The 17985-nt window shown below is 41.9% G+C and overlaps 1 protein-coding gene and 1 long non-coding RNA gene across 6 annotated transcripts in view; one reads left to right on the plus strand and one right to left on the minus strand.

The window, feature by feature from the left end:
* Positions 1–11338, minus strand: part of LOC123510197 (galactose-3-O-sulfotransferase 4-like) — a 13421-nt gene extending 2083 nt beyond the window's left edge. The window contains exons 1-9 of one of the 5 annotated variants that reach the window (XM_045265093.1): positions 11251–11338; positions 4495–4673; positions 3479–3566; positions 2612–2785; positions 2077–2172; positions 1687–1839; positions 1050–1187; positions 639–881; positions 422–534 (exon numbers count right to left, since the gene is read on the minus strand). In XM_045265093.1, the coding sequence (XP_045121028.1) occupies positions 422–534; positions 639–881; positions 1050–1187; positions 1687–1839; positions 2077–2172; positions 2612–2785; positions 3479–3566; positions 4495–4673; positions 11251–11313 (1247 nt within the window). In that variant the 5' untranslated portion in view covers positions 11314–11338. Of the gene's footprint in view, positions 1–421; positions 535–638; positions 882–1049; positions 1188–1686; positions 1840–2076; positions 2173–2611; positions 2786–3478; positions 3567–4494; positions 4674–5268; positions 5509–10298; positions 10490–10805; positions 11021–11250 lie in introns of those variants that run through there. The other 4 variants (XM_045265094.1, XM_045265098.1, XM_045265095.1 and 1 more) reach the window with 4 other exon arrangements.
* On the plus strand, positions 10983–11671 carry LOC123510198. Its single transcript, XR_006676415.1, has 2 exons — positions 10983–11105; positions 11561–11671. It is a non-coding gene; the product is annotated as an uncharacterized LOC123510198 (long non-coding RNA).
* Positions 11672–17985: the final 6314 nt, after the last annotated feature.

Here is a 17985-nt window from a genome sequence, read left to right on the forward strand (position 1 = left end):
CCGCGCCCGGGACTCGAACCCCGGCCTTTTCGGTTGTGAGCCGAGTGTGTGTGTTTCACTGTTTGATCTGCTGCAGTCTCTGACGAGACAGCCAGACGTTACCCTACGGAACGAGCTCAGAGCTCATTATTTCCGATCTTCGGATGGGCCTGAGACCAGGCACACACCACACACCGGGACAATAAGGTCACAACTCCTCGATTTACATCCCGTACCTACTCACTGCTAGGTGAACAGGGGCTACACGTGAAAGGAGTCACACCCAAATATCTCCACCCGGCCGGGGAATCGAACCCCGGTCCTCTGACTTGTGAAGCCAGCGCTCTAACCACTGAGCTACCGGACATGTGTGTGTGTGTGTGTGTGTGTGTGTGTGTGTGTGTGTGTGTGTGTGTGTGTGTTGAGTATACCAGACACTCACTTTTTCGCTATGTACTTCTGTTGCTTCTTCCTCAGCACATCCAGGAAGTAAAGCTCACCAAAGGCGTAAGGCGCACAGCCTCCCGCTGTCTCTCCAACTTGGAACCCATCCACCTGCAAAAGACACTCGTGAAACAGGTGGAGGGCGGGCGCAGAGTAGAAAAAGAGCTATTTCCCTTTCAAACTTTGAGTCCCGTTCAGTCCCGCCCAGTACACACCTTATTCGACCACGGCTTCTGCCTCCCAGTGAGATCCGAGGCTTCCTTCCTGACGAAGTTACACGTGGTGACGAGCAGTGCCATCAGCTCCCGCAGCCTGGCCACCTCCGCCGCCATCCTCCGTCTCCCGAACGCCTCCACCTGCTGGTCGAACCTCTCCAGGAAGTGGTTGTACAGCAGGTAGTCCGGGGCGAGCCTCTGCTGCAGCGCCTTCCGCGACTCCTCACTGATGGAAGACTTGAACTGCGGGAGGAACAAGACGAGTCACCTGAGTGAGGGAGAAACTGAGTCACCTGAGGGAGGGAGTGACTGAGTCACCTGAGGGAGGGAGTGACTGAGTCACCTGAGGGAGGGAGTGACTGAGACACCTGAGGGAGGGAGTGACTGACGGGCGCCCCCACCACACCTCACCTCGTCCCTGAGGGAGTTGACTTTCAGCACCAATACGTCGCGCAGCTCCCAGCACAGGTATTTGGCCAGCAGCACCAGGGACTCGTCCATCCGCTCCGCCACCAGCACCAGCCCGAACTGTGCGTCAGTACGCTGCACCTGTGTGTATGTATCTATGTATGCACCTCCTGTAATGCCTGTACCCTGTCCCCTTGCCTATCCTGTACACATCCTTGCTTAAGCTTTCTTCAGTGGTATACACACACACACACACACACACACACACACACACACACACACACACACACACACACACACACACACACACACACACACCGCATAGTGTAGTGGTTAGCACGCTCGAATCACAATCGAGAGGGCCGGGTTCGAGTCCCGGAAAGCGGCGAGGCAAATGGGCAAGCCTCTTAATGTGTGGCCCCTGTTCACCTAGCAGTAAATAGGTACGGGATGTAACTCGAGGGATTGTGGCCTCGCTTTCCCGGTATGTGAAGTGTGTTGTGGTCTCAGTCGTACCCGAAGATCGGTCTATGAGCTCTGAGCTCGCTCCGTAATGGGGAAGACTGGCTGGGTGACCAGCAGACGACCGAGGTGAATTACACACACACACACACACACACACACACACACACACACTTACCAGCTCGTGGGCGACAGTGAGGTTGCTCATATCCTGCAGCGGAGTGCCGAGGTCCCAGGTCATCTGGTTGTAGCCCAGGTAGCCTAGAGTTCTCTTCGTGTCGATGGGGTTTTGCTTTACGTACTCGTCCAGCGTCAGGCCGCCTGCTTTTTCCTGTCATGCACAGCACGCATTACATTTCGCCGTGGATGCTGCCTGTTGTCTGGACGCCCGTGCGACGCACCACCCTAACACTTCACCCTCCTTACACACCCAAACCCACAGCCAAGTGAATCACGATGATGATAATGGTAATAATAATAATAATAATAATAATAATAATAATAATAATAATAATAACGGCAATAATAATAACAATAATGATAATAACAACAATAATGATAACAATACCCCAATATTGGAATAATCGAAGAGGGACCGAAAGAGAGCCATTGGTTCCCTGACGATGGTGAAGTAGACGGTGTCTTCAGGCATGACTTTTTTCACCTGCAAGAGAGAGGACAGGCGTGTCACTCATTCACTCACTCACTCACTCACTCACTCACTCTTCGTTACACACTTACTGCACAAAACCAAGTCACTTCAAACCGACACAACTCACAGCAGGTCCGGGAACCTCTCCTAATGCTGTGTACCCGAAAGGCTATTAGTATACATTATCTCCTAGTTAGTTTCCCTGTGGTATGTGGGTGAAAATCATGTTAAGATTGTAACCTCTGAACTTCCTTCCTGCTTCTGTATTTCCTCCTTCCTACGACTGGAATTCTTCCAAAAGGGAGACTGAAAACACTTGCCTTATAATATTCGATTATTCTTTTTGGCTTCGATTTAGGGATTTAGCGAAGCTTGAGACCTGAATGACCTCTTCGACTCTTCCCCGACACCTTCCCACAGAGCTCCCTGCACCACCAGCACCACCACCCACCTCCTCGTAGTTCCACTTAGTATGAATGGCGAAGATGTTGGGGGTCACTTTGTTGAAGGGCGAGGACCAGACCATACCAGCTTCAAAAATGCGTCTTCCGCTGCCGAAGTAGTTCGCTACGTTTGGCAGTGCAAAGTTGAGATCGTGGTTGTCGCCATAGCGTAAGAGAATGTTCTGTGGAGAAAAGCGGGATGAACACAATCTCGACAGGTCATCTACTTGTGAAATTCTTAGTCAATATGAACAAAGAGCATATCCTTAAACACTTCTGCGCCGCACCTCTGTTGCTATCAAAGACTGCTTGAAATTATATTTGAAGTACAGGATTAGGGCGCATTTTTACCACGAGTTTTGGGTGTGATTAGACGATTTTATTTACATTAGGAAAGATCTATGGAGGTCAGAAAATTAATGGCCACAGTCTTCACTATTTAATAACACACATAAATTTCTGAATATGTATAAAGTCACTAAATAGTAAGCAGAATGAATATAGAAATGCGTCATAGCACTGAATGGTTTAAGATGTGAATCACTCTTGAAATCCCGGATAATCATTCTATGCAGGCTTGGAAAGTAACTGCGGTGATATTCGTCGTCCTCCATAGCACACACATCACGAATAGCAGGCCTTACGTTCGCACACTTGTGAAGATTAGAGTTTTCAAATTTATCTTTTTCCTGCATGTGTATTTAGAATGTTGTAGATATAAACTCAAGTCCATAAACTTATTTCCTGTGATTTCATAGATAGACAAAGCTCATTAAGTGTTATTGTGAAAGTGTTGAAAGAGTGTTTAAAGCGCGAGCGTGTGTGTGTGTGTGTGTGTGTGCGTCAGTGATCCGGCGTCCCACCGAGACACTCACCTGAATGGCGGAGGACGCACACTTGTGGGTTTTGAGAAAGGCGATGTTGTTCCTCGGCGAGCAGGTTTTGAACTCCAACCAGGACGGCCTGCGGAACGAGAGAGAGAGAGAGAGAGAGAGAGAAACAATATTCCAAAATCTTCTTAGAGTTGATCATTCATTTAGCCAAATTAGCAACAAAAATTAATACAAGAAATATCAAGGCTTTTCACCAGCTGCATGAGGCTGATAGGAAATGAAACTTTATTTTTGAATGTGCGACTTGCCACCCCGGACTGTGATGCCAAATTTTAATGGAACTTTCACTTCAAAACTTATTATTAGACGATGTACTGTTAATAACAAAATGCACAATAGTAGGAAGACTTTTGGATGTATGGCACATGTTGTTAATTTTCAAGAGACTAAACAGATTTGAGCAAACACATGTGACAACACTGCCTTTGAGAGGGACACGTCGTCGTGTAGGACACAGTTGCCTTTTTGTTGTCAGTTGTCTTTCGAATATGCCTCTTCCAGACAATGAATTATTTAACATAAAATACCAGATAGAAAAAATTTCTTTCCACATTCGGTACAAAAGCTGGAACTTCTCTTCATCGAGCTCTAATTGCTTTGCAACTACATAAAAATTTTGAGCTTCTACATAAGATACGGATGTATCCGGAATTTCTTCCTTTTTCTTCTTCTGCGGGAAACTATAGTACCAATCAAAGCAACAATAACCTCCTCATCCGCACTGTGAAGTGAACTGCCACCGAGAGACGTGTGGCGACGTGCTACCTTGGTCTGAAATCACTGTGCCATTCGTCATTTGCCACTTGCCAGCTGCCATTTGCCACGTACTGACGTCTGTGTCCTCGATGAACACTTATTGTCTCCTCTAATACTATAAAAACTGAACTCAGTTATTTATATGATTAACTTACACATTTACACGCTCCTACCAAAAGAACACCCAGAGAGAGAGAGAGAGAGAGAGAGAGAGAGAGAGAGAGAGGGGCAGGGACACTCACTTTCCTGGAGATTGCGCCTGATCCATGAGCAAGGCTCCATACACCAGCAACAACGCCACCAAGGACACCACCAGGCTCTTGAAGGGAAGGCGACACGCCCTGAACCGTAACACTGGACAGCGCAGCATACTCATCGCCCATCTCCTGCCGGCGCCAGACTGCTCCCCCTCAACCACATTCTGCCGTGAGCCATGAATGTTTCAGGCAAAGACGTTAAACATTTAATCAGGGTAAGGTAACCGAGTTAAACCACCATAAACACCTGATGACACACACACACACACACACACACACACACACACACACACACACACACACACACACACACTTCCCTCCTCGTGACTCGACATTGATGGTGAGTGTTAAGATCACGCTATCATCCCCCTTCTCCTTCTCCTCCTCCTCCTCCTCCTCCTCCTCCTCCTCCTCCTCCTTGTCCTCCTCCTCCTCCTCATCATCATCATCGTCATCATCATCATCATCATCATCCTCTTCCTTCCCCTCCTCCCCCCTCCTCCTCCTCCTCCTCCTCCTCCTCCTCCTCCTCCTCCTCCTCCTCCTCTTCCTCCTCCTCCTCCTCCTCCTCCTCCTCCTCCTACTCGTCACACGTGATGCACCTCTTGATTTATCGCTTTCCAGACGTTCCCTGATATTTGCCTAAAAGGGGGAACTATATAACACTCTTTATTATGGCAATCGCAAGCACGGAGAAGGATGTAAGTGTGGAGTGACGGAAGACGTGGTGGCTGACTGACTCTCTTTCATCTCTCTTACCTCTAATACTTTCATCTTGTTCACACTTGCTGAGGTTCGTGTTTTATTGCATTTTCTTGATTTATGTTTCTTTTTCTTGATTTTTTTCTGTACTCACTTCTCTTTTGTCTATTTTTTTGGAATTTTCCTTTTCTTTTTATTCAAGTGTGTCTGATTGGTGCTTTAAATTTATGTATAGTAACTAACTTTATGCGTCCTCCTATTTTGGATGATCCTTTTAACCATTTTCTTGGGATTAGCACCTTAGTGAACCTTTTTTTCACTCTTTTTGGCATTAAGGTACTTGCATATAGTAATTGCACAACTGTTCGAGTAGAAAGTTAGCTGAAGATTTATGGTCGCAACAAGGATGAGAAAAAGGAAGAGGAAGAAGAGGAGAAAGAAAAGGACGAGGATGATAAACATGAGACGTATGAAGTGTATTACAAGGAAAAAAGAGGAAGTAGCAGTAATAGAAGTATGTGTTGCCCTTGTATCCCCTTTGATACTGGGGCACATTTTTACCTTGAGATTTTGTGTACGGTTAAACGATTTTATTGCCATTATGGAGGCCAGAAGATGAATGTTCAGTCTTCACTAAGTTAATCCCCAACATAAGTTTCTGAAGCTGTATAAAGTCACTAAATAGTAAGCAGAATGAATATGGAATAGCGTCATGGTAACTGAAGGGGTTAACCAGTGATCCTCTTACCAAAACCTTCAAAAACTCGCAGACACCTTTGGAAGTATGACACATCCGTCACTCTCTGGCCACACATCTGCTGACCTGTCCATATATCAGCCTTCAATGAACACCTTCCTCTTAGTCCCTCGAGAGGCAAGTGTTTCAGGCTATTCAGAAATTCGTTGCTCTTTCACTACGAAAATCTTCCAAGACCATTGAAATTATCAGTCAAGGATTTAAAGACTACTTCTCTTCCTAATGGTGTAAGAATTTTGTCAATCTATCCCTAAAATGATGAAACACCCTTAAAAACTCATGCAATTACGCCATACAAATTATCATTCGTATTCCAATGACCATTTCACTTCCTAATGATATAAGAACTTTGTTGATCTACCCTGGAATGATAAAAAAAAAAGCACCTTAAAGAACCTGTGTAACTTCATATGTAACCTTTCAAATGCAGTGAGGATGCGGAGAGATTCAGAACACAGTATTGCCTTCACTCTCATATTTACTAGTTTGAGCGTACGAGTTATTATCAAATACGTACACGTCATCAGTTGTAGCCTCAAATACTCTATCTTGTTTTCAACTTCGCTTTATACAAATAGTCTATCTTGTTTTTAACTTCGCTATATACTTCTCTCTCTCTCTCTCTCTCTCTCTCTCTCTCTCTCTCTCTCTCTCTCTCTCTCTCTCTCTCTCTCTCTCTCTCTCTCTCTCTCTCTCTCTCTCTCTCTCTCTCTCTCTCTCTCTCTCTCTCTCTCTCTCTCTCTCTCTCTCGATAACTCGCTTCCTCGCTCCCAGTGTACCCGCGCACAAGGCAAGCACACTCTTATAATACTCAGCATGTGACAAAGTCTCAAGGGTGTATACATTATTAGATAGGAGGCATCTAAGTTAGTAAAGTTCTGGTTGAAATTAAATACACATGTATGGCATATTGTTTCGACACACCTGCGTCAGACTACACAGAACACACCTGCAGTTCAAACAAGGCAGCTGTCATGGCACCAATTTACAATAAATAAAAATTTTCTATTTCTCATGGCAATTCTCATTGGTTAGAATTGGCCAGAATTACCTTTGACGTGGAACTTCCCTTTCCCCCTTCCCCCTTCCCCTGTCCTCTTCCCCCTTTCCCTCACCATACTACATCAGCTTATCTACACCTGTCCTCCTCCCTCCATGTTTTTCACTTCTCATTCATCTTTCAAACGCCATATTTGTGATATCTTCTTTCCTTGCTTTATCAATGCAAGAATGAGACGGCGATAGGCAACAACAAAAAAAGGATAAACGTGAAAGAAAAGGGTTCACTGATGTACCTTTATTAAATCGAGAACAGAATATTCTTGTTCAAATTCTCCTATTTCAGTTTTGACGATGCCTCATAAAATATTTTGAATGATTGTTTTGATTTGTTGAGCTGTGACCGATTTTTACTTCCAGTGTTCCTATGTCGCATCACTGAGCCCGTTTAGGAAGGTACCTACGAGTGACTGAGGGTGGAAAGAAAGAGCGTCCCGTTACTCGGTGGAAGATGACGCCCACGAAGGAACCTGCTCTGTCATTATAGATTGTTTCCGCTGTGGTTTGTGCGAGTAGCTTTTTTTATACGTCATGGGGAAGAGCACAACAAAACACGCCCTGGTAAACATCTGGAGGCTAGAAGCTTATACGGTACAGGCTTCCTTCCACAACACAAAAAAGAGTGTGTTTCCGCTGTGGTATGTGACAGTAGAGTTTTTTTATATGTTATGGAGAGGAACACAACAAAACACGCCCCGGTAAACATCTGGAGACTGGAAGTTTATACGGTACTAGCTTCCCTCCACACTGCATAGGATCTCGTGAGTGTGTGGAGGTAGATGAGCACTGCATAGAGTCATTATAGTTTTTTTTTCTACTCATCAGTATAAGTGTAGGCAACGTGGAGGTATAGAGGGATTTATCTTTCTCGGTCATCGCTCCTTTCATATTCTATCTTTCTCTTCTGAATTTTGTAGTTTTGTCTCTTTCTCTTATTCACTCTTTTATCAGACATTTCGTCCCTATCCATTTTTTTTTTTTCGTTACTCTTTTCTTCCTCGCGTCTTCTATCTTTTATCTTTCTCCTCTTAATCTTTTAGTTTGTTTTCCTTTGCCTTATTCCTTCTTTATCAGTAATTCCATTCCTTATCTTTTTTTCTAACCTGTCATTCCTCCCTACCGTGGCTCCCTCCCTCCCTCCCTCCCTTCCTTCAGTCAGTCCCATGATTATTTCTACTTCGTTCTACACAAAGAATACGTGAAACCACCACCACCGCTGCCATCACCACCATCACCGTCAACACCGCCACGTTCTGCGCCCCGTCGTTCCCAGCACCACAAGTCGTCTGCACCGGCCTGGCCATTGTACTGTTATACTCAAGCCCCGTGTCCTCAGCAGTCTCAGGAGTCTTACCACGACTGCTCTTAATACCAGAGGACGCCATTGCAGTTCTCAAGGGTTGCTTAATTGTTCTGGCGAAAATTTAAGTATTTAGTGTCATCAACTGGAAAACACCAGAGGCCCTCAATAATCAGATCTATGCCCTTTGAAAATATTTATTGTGAAAAAAAACAGGTGGAGAAACGTAAAGAAGCCAATTAGTATTTATTCTTCAAATGCAAAAGTTAACCAATACTTTCAATCATTTATGTAATTCTCTGGTAAACTCTAGAGCTCCCCAGCTGCTTCTGTATTTCCAACTTCCTATGACTTGACTTCATTTAAGAGAGAGATTTCAAGACATTTATCCCTTTTTTTGGCTAACTCTCTCGGACCTGCACGGAGACTGGAAACCAAGTGGCATTCTTTTTTTTCGTTTTATGTTATTCTTGAGCAGTTTTACCTTCTTACATAAAAAAAAAAGTCCTCCTTCTTATCAAAACTTCACACTTTGCTCCTTCACCGTACCGTACCTGCAGAGTGATTGGTGGTTTGGAGAGGTGGACAATAGGTTGCATTCACGTCTGTTCACATAACAGTAACATAAGATCATATTTTGAGATACTTCTGCGTCCTACATCCTCTACTTTCAAACGATTCTTGTTGAAGTTACACAGGCTTTTGGTTTATACGGTTCTAGTGAAAGATTAATAATGTTTCTACATTATCACCATGAGAAACAGTCTTTGGAATATGATTAGTTATATTTGTAATCTTAGAAAGCAGTCGTGGTGAGGGAGCAGAGAGCTACTGAATACACGCCATGGACTAACGTAACACTGAATGAGCCGTGTGTTGAGATCTATGCAAGGATTCTGAAGCGCCTCGGGATCTCACTCCTACAACGATTATGCTCAAAAGCCACGGAGTTTACATAAGTTGGTATTTTTCCTTCAATGATTATACAGATTTCTTGTTAAAACTTTCCTCCGTCACGAAATAACCCTGAAGATTCCCGTTAATTTCCAGGAATACTGTTCCTTAAGGTGCAGATCACGTTAGCTGTATAAGTTACGTCATTTGAAGCTCATTGGATGTCACACGTATACGCCAGAATGGTTCTTAATGCGTGCAGGTGTGGATGAGGCATACGTCACTGTCTATGGTGCCACGTGGGTGTCCAAATGCTACACACACACATGCAATAACGTGTTGTATTAGTAGAACGGTCTTTATACACAGCACTCGGCGCGAGCCTGGGAAGATCAAACCGGGCAATCTTAAGAAATTCTTCGCCTTCCTTATTGTTAACTCTAAAATGTAATCGGTGTTGTTAGTCTCTGAGTAGTATGAAGTAAAACGCCACCGAACAAACATTACTAGGAACGCCGCGTGAGGAGAAAGTAATGCCGGGAGAGAGGAGGAGTTTACTTTCACTAATCCTCCTCCTCCTATTCCTCCTCCTACTCCTACTCCTGCTGTTTCTCTTCCTACAGTCGAGTGAGTCGCTAACTCCTCCCTGGCACTGACTTGCTGGGGGAGACATTCTGATGCACGAAGCACGAATACCTGACATCACGTCCTCTCGCCTCCTCATTCACCTCCACTCGTGTAAATCGTATTGTGAAACGCTTTCCTCTCCCACCACAAATACTTTTAACACCACAAATATCATTAGCAATATTCTCAGCAATGTTTCTCCTATTGCTGTTGTAGAAATTCAATCAATCTGTCCCTACAACCATAAAGATACCCCTAAGAATCCCTGTAATTTAATCTAAGCCTTTAGAAAGTAGCAGAGGTACAGCGCGGAAGTGTTTAAAGAATCCTAAAAGATGCATCACACAACCTCCCCTCTCCCTCCCCACACTTAGCGACCCGAATACTGCCAAAATTAATCCAACTATACATGTACGTATAGTGAATAGAAGACGTGAGGAATTTTATTTCCAGTTCATTTACTCATTCGATCACACGCGTCTCTCCGCCACCTGCTAGACTTCACACCTGTCTCTTATTGGCTGATCAATCTGTTCAACTGGTTCATTTTTTTCTTTTCCTTTCTTTTATCTATCTCTTCCTTTGGCCGAGAAACTAATGATCTGAGGCTGGCGGGTGAAGTCACTCTCTGTATACGATCACTGTGACTATGTGCTGCATTTAACTTAATCTGACAGAAATTCACGACTGATTCTCTTTAATTTTCTATATAAAAGTGATGGAGAACACATGCTCGGTTTACAACAACGAGAAAACTTTACTAAACTTAACCTGACAGCAACTCACAACGGATTCTCTATAATTGTTTATATAAAAGTGATAAAGAATACATGTTTGGTTTACCATAGCGAGACGAGCGTGATTCTGTTGTAACGCCCACATGACATGAAGCAAAGGAGAAGCAGGCACGATCAAGCACGTTCCTCTTACCAGTACTTAAAAACACACTCGACTTACCTTGACACTCTCCGACATGACCTCAGACCTCATCACGATCTCTTCTAACACATACACTAGTCACGTCTGAGCACCGCCACCATAACCGAATGTGAGACAGCGCGAGTCCAAGAGAGAGTGAGTACTGCTTGTCTCGAATACTTGAGCCACACATCTACCACGGCATTAGGCAAGCGATGCAATAACCACTCCACTCTGTCTCCTCCGAACACTCTCTCCTCTCCAGCCTTTGACTCGCACAAGTAACACCAGCAACACAACAGTTTCCTCGTGCGCCAGGCAGCCGAGCCGGGACAGAAGGTATGAGACAGCGGCATCTTTTCTCTTCCTTGCACAACAGATTCTCACTCTTCTACGTAAATAAACTACGGGTGGAAATAACATGCAACAGTCCTTACAGAGCGCGTCATTCTTGCCAGGTACAACAATGGTCACTTTACAATACCCATAATTGCTGAGAGTCGTTGTATGGAACTCTTGTACCTTGTTGCGTCACCGTTACTGGCATCGTCTCGTGAGGAAAGGGAAAGGAAGGAGAGAGAGAGAGAGTAGTGAGCAACTGACCTTTTGACCCAAGATCACGCGACGTAGTGCAGGAAGGGGGTAACCGCACTCATGGCATGTTTATGAAGTAACTACTAACTGGTTTGCAGGGACTGGATGAGACGAGTTACCAAATGAAGGAAGTGTTGGGCAGTGTTGTTGTTGTTGTTGTTTAATCATTGTTGTGAGTGCCCCTTTCCATCTTTTTCCAGGCACCCGAGGAAAAAAAAAATCATGCACTCTAATCGACTATCATGGGTTAAGAAGACACACACTTTGACCACAGCAGAGAGCAGACGTTGCCTACAAGTGCTCAGAATTAAGTGCTATTAACATGGATCTCGGAGCAGTGAAAGTGTTATTAAAGACCCAAGAATGGACCGTTCATTCGGCCATGAAAATTGTGGTTGATGAACTAAAAGAACGTGTTCGTCTTGTAGAAAACACAGTGACTGATATGATAAAAAGCCTTGAATTCTCCCAAGCTGAAATACGGGATTTGAAGAGTGATGAAAAAGTGCTTCGGAAGGCTGACATGGACAAGCAAGTGATTATCAATGAACTTCAAGCAAGGATTGCGGAGCTTGAACGACGTCAAAACTATCAAGATGATTACAACAGGCGTAACAACCTAAGAATCACTAGATTCAAAGAAGAAGGTAACGAGACGTGGGAGCAGACTGCAACAGCTGTTTCTGCATTACTACACGACAAGCTTCAGTTGCCAGATGTGAAGCTTGAGCGCGCTCACCGGGTGGGGCCTCGAATCGAACTCTGTTGACCCCTCGGCCTGTTGTTGTGCGCTTTGACAAGTTCAGTGATCGAGAAGCGGCAATAAGAAACTCAAGAAAGCTAAAAGGAACAGGGATTTTTCTGAATGAAAATCTCTGCCCCGCCTCTATTGAAAAAAGGAAAGAACAAATCCCTGCCATGAAGAAAGCTAGAGATGAAGGCAAGATAGCGTTTTTCCGCCACACCCGCCTAATAATCAAGGAGAGACTGTATCAACAACCCAGCGGCTGCTGCCCAGTCACCGAGTCAGGATAATGGTGATGGGGGGATAACGACAGTGAGTGACCATGAAATGACGACCGCCCCAGTGTCTGAGAGTCCCCCAACCCTCAGAATGTGTTCCTGTTCCTGTTCTCACTGAGGCCTCCTCGGCTAAGGACGCTGGTACAAGTCGTGGAAGAAGTGAAGAGGACGGTAGCAACACAGGTGGTGCTGCTGCTATGGTGACCCCTGATGACGACGCCGGACAGCAGGTGAAACAGAGTGGTGCCCTGAAATCGCTTGACCTCATCACAGAACTTAAAAAAAGTAACCGTCGACCACGCAAAGGGAAGTTAATAAGTTGTCACAATCTCATTCTGTAATTTATCTTCATACAGTACTTACAAATACCCTATAGTAATTACACCCTTTCATATCTATAAGATATCTATTTATATGCATATAGCAAATTACTACTTAACTTTTCATCTAGATACTGCTTTTTCTTACTTCACTGATATTGTTTTTATAGTTACTTTTACAACTGTTTCCATTAATGTCATAAATATCTACAATTGTAATCATAAATATTTCCATAAATATTTTCAATTTCCATTTCTAATGTATTCTCCTGCAAATAATGTTTGTTATTATCCATGGTATAAAATCTATTACAATATTTGAATTTGCTACTACTACTTTTACTGCTATTACTACTAATGTTGCTACTACTACTAATAATAATAATGATAATAATGTTGATGCTACTATTAATGCTGCTATTTACTACTTATTACTATTCCTACTACTACTACTACTACTACTACTACTACTACTACTACTACTACTACTACTACTACTACTACTACTACTACTGCTGCTGCTGCTGCTGCTGCTGCTGCTGCTGCTGCTGCTGCTGCTGCTGCTACTGCTGCTACTACTGCTACTACTACTGCTGCTGCTGCTGCTGCTGCTGCTGCTGCTGCTGCTGCTGCTGCTGCTGCTGCTGCTGCTGCTGCTGCTGCTGCTGCTGCTACTACTACTACTACTACTACTACTACTACTACTACTACTACTACTACTACTACAATAATTACTACCTCAGTCTTATTGATGCTATTTGTTAACCTCTTCCATATTTACTACTTTTACTGTACTGTTACGGTTAAGACTTCCATTTATAACTACCTTTTTTATTTTTGTTATATCTTTTTATATGAAAGATTATATAATTAACTAATCATTCTGATGGCGCATTTTCCTTTCCACAATGTTGATGATGAGATTTCTAGAGTTGTTGTAAATCAAAATGATGGCAATACCATGCCTATTTTAGATCAATTTAATGTACATCCCTTTGATTTTGAGTATGATAGATATGATGACACTAGTGTTAATGTTTTTTTTTCTAAATAATTTAAATGATATACGCATTCCTAATTCACAATATTTAACAATGGACGATAATTTTCCTATTGATAACAAACAAACATTTACCATTTTAACTATGAATATTGCCAGTGTGTCGTCGAATCTTCAAAAGTTCTCAGATCAGATTCTAAGCATTAGTAATATTGTTTTTTGTTATTGGTTTTTCAGCAACGCGACTTGATACTGATCTTGCACCTCTTTTCAAAATACCTAATTGCTCCATGCACGCGATGCACCGCAACAGACATGGTGGTGGTGGTGTTATGTATGTGCGTGAGGTGTACACCTCGGTGTTGTTACGGGACTTATGTTTGTGAGCCCTTTTTGGAGTGTGTGTGTGTCAGGGCTAAAGATGGTAATCAAAAGTATTTTTTAGCATCTGTTTACCGACCACCTAATGGTAATTTTCCTGATTTTATTAATGCTATGTACAATATTCTTGAATGCATTAGTAGTGACAACTATAAAGCTTTATTTCTTTGGTGACTGGAATATTAATCTTTTTAATCACAATAATCATGTTAATGAGTTTAAAAATTGTTACCAACAACTATGAAGTCTACCAGAGTTGCCAATAATGCTACTTCACTTATCGATCATATTTGGGCCAGTCAAACTGAAGGTAACATAGATAATTTTATTATACATACTGACATCTCTGACTACTTTCCAGTTGTTTCCCGTTTCCAAGTGTGCATCACCCCGACTCAGCCTGCGAGCCGAGTGTTCAGGAGAATGTTCAGCTCTAGAAACATGAAGACCGTCGTGGATGGTGTAGCGCGGCTGGGTTGCGATGATGTACTTCAGATTGACTGCCCTAATTCAGCATTTAATATTTTCTCTGACAAAATTAATAATATTTTTCAGAATAACTTTCCATTTAAGTGTATTAAGAACAAAATTAAGAATACTACTTCTTACTTAACATCTGGGTTAATAAATAGTATTAAAGAAAAACAGACTCACTAAATTATCTATTAAATGGCCACTTACTTACAGAAATAGGTATAAAAATATAGAATTTTTTTTAACATTATTACTAAGAAATGCTAAGAATGAGTATCATAAAAGACAACTCAAAAACAATCAAGGTAATACTAAAGAATCATGGAAAATAATTAATGAAATTTTGGGACGAGGGAAACAATCTGATAAGTCTATTAACCTTGAGTCTATTCCAGACTGTGACACTGCTAATGCATTCAACAATCATTTTATTAATATTGTTGACAATACAATGAATAATACCATCGACTCTGATGCTACTAGAGACTTTAGTAGTTATCTTAATCAATCATCTGTGTTCTCCTTATATTTATTCCCCTGTGACGCGTTAGAAATTAAAGGGTATATTAATTCATTAAAATCAAACTCTGCTGGTTATGATGAGTTTACTGCAACCATATTAAAGCAAACTATAAACCATATTTCGACCCCTCTCTCTCACTTAATAAATTTATCTTTTCGTTATGGCATATTTCCTGACAAGTTAAAAATTGCTAAATCTTTACCATTGTACAAATCAGGCTGTAAATCTAATATTAATAATTATAGGCTTATATCAATTCTTCCTGTCATCAGTAAGATATACGAAAAAGCTATTGCATTTAGACTTACTAATTTTTTGGAGAATAATAATCTATTGTCGAGTTCTCAATTTGGTTTCAGAAAAAATATTCAACTCAATCTGCCCTGTTACATTTTGTTTCAAAGGTTTACTCTGAATTAGATAAGAAGTCTCATGTTGCTGCTGTTTTCTTAGATATCTCGAAAGCTTTTGATTCCTTAAGTCATCATATTTTACTTGCTAAATTAAAAATATTGGTTTGAGGGGACCAGCATATAAATTAATTGAAAGCTATCTAACTGGGCGCAAGCAATTTGTATTTTGTAATGGTGTTTATTCTGATTATAAATCTATAAAATATGGTGTACCTCAAGGTTCTATACTTGGCCCTATTCTGTTCTTTATTTATATAAATGACATAATTAATTCTACTAACAATGTTCATTTCACTATGTATGCCGATGACACAAGCATTATTGTCACAAGTGACAATAAGGCAATAATGACCTTCATGCTCTCCACTTTAAATTATCTCAGGTTCTGAATCACATCAATAATTGGATCAAGGCTAACAAGTTAAATTTAAATGTTAACAAAACTAATGTCATGTTATTTCAAAATAGATCGTTATCATTTGAGCTGGCTCCTGTAATGCTGGATCTGAATATTGTTCATCGTGTCCACACAACAAAATTTCTAGGGGTAATAATTGATGATCATTTGAATTGGAGGGAGCATATTGTTAATTTAACTATTACTCTATCTAAAACTGCAGGAATCATGTATCGTATTAGACATAACCTTACTCTCGAATCCATGATAATTCTATATTATACTTTGTGTTACTCTAAACTCATGTATTGCATATCTGTTTGGGGTTGCACATGGCCTTCATTTCTTGACAAATTATTTATAACACAAAAACGTATTTTAAGAGTAATGACATTTAAAAAAAAATTGAGTCTACTGAGGGCATTTTCACAGATTTGAAATTGTTAAAGTTACATTATTTGCATAAGTATTTCCTACTGTTGGACATTTTCAAATCGCTAAAAAGTAATAATAGAATTTTCAATATTCAGGAACATCCGCATGTCACCAGGAGTAATTATGTGAACTTAATATGTCAACCATTTAGAACTACACTTTTAAAAATTCTATCATGTATCTTGGTCCTGAGGTATGGAACTCTCTTCCAATGTTTATTAAATCTGATTTACTTTGTTTCAGTAAACAGTTTCAAGTACAAATTAAAAAAGCATTTATATAGCGTACAATGTAGTATAGGTAGAAATGATGTATAGAAATACAATTTTAATCTATATTAATTTATGTATTTATATTTTCATTTTTGTGTACGTATACTTATATCTAAAATATAATTCGGGTTTGTTTTCTGTTTCTGCTAATTAATGTCATTGTTATTATACATTTACATTACCACTGGTCTGCTAACGAGATTAATCTCTGCAGACCTTATCCATGTTATTGATTCTAATTTTATATATGCATTATTGTATGTTTATTTTATATGGAATAAACTTGTTGTACTTGAACTTGAATACACACACACACACACACACACACACACACACACACACACACACACACACACACACAGACACACAGACACACACACACACACAGACACACAGACACACAGACACACACACACACACACACACACACACACACACACACACACACACACACACACACACACACACACACACACACACACACACACACACACACACACACACACACACACACAGACACACACACACACACACACACACACACACACACACACACACACACAGACACAGACACACACGCATACACAGACACACAGACACATACACACAGACACATACACAGACACACACAGACACACACACACACACACACACACACACACACACACAGACACACAGACAGACACACAGACACACAGACAGACACACAGACACACAGACAGACACAGAGATACACAAACAGACACACACACACACACACACACACACACACACACACACACAGACAGACAGACAGACACACACACACACACACACACACACACACACACACACACACACACACACACACACACACACACACACACACACACACACACACAGACACACAGACACACAGTCAGACACACACACACACAGACAGACACACACACACACACACACACACACACACACACAGACACACACACACAGACACACAGACAGACACACACACACAGACACACACACAGACAGACACACACACACACAGACACACAGACGCACATACACAGACACACAGACACACACAGACACCAATTAGAGGAAATCAATATAACCTAATGAAATGCATGCATACATGGAATTTTATTGGTTTCTTGAATACATCACCTAGCAAGCTGTTCAGCTACAGAAAGACTTCAGGGTACTGGCGTATACCTTTGGTCTGAGACCATTCACACACCACACACCGTAACAGCGAGGCTGCAATAGCTTGTACCTACTTGCCCTTAGGTGAACCAGATACATTAAGAGGGTCGCCTTACCTCGTCGTGCCCTGCTAGACAGCCAGCTGCGAAATGCAGCTACAACTTGCTGCATTACCGACTGCCTTCCCGGCAATTTTCTA

Source organism: Portunus trituberculatus, chromosome 28 (genome assembly GCF_017591435.1).
Source record: "Portunus trituberculatus isolate SZX2019 chromosome 28, ASM1759143v1, whole genome shotgun sequence".
Taxonomy (NCBI): Eukaryota; Metazoa; Arthropoda; class Malacostraca; order Decapoda; family Portunidae; genus Portunus; species Portunus trituberculatus.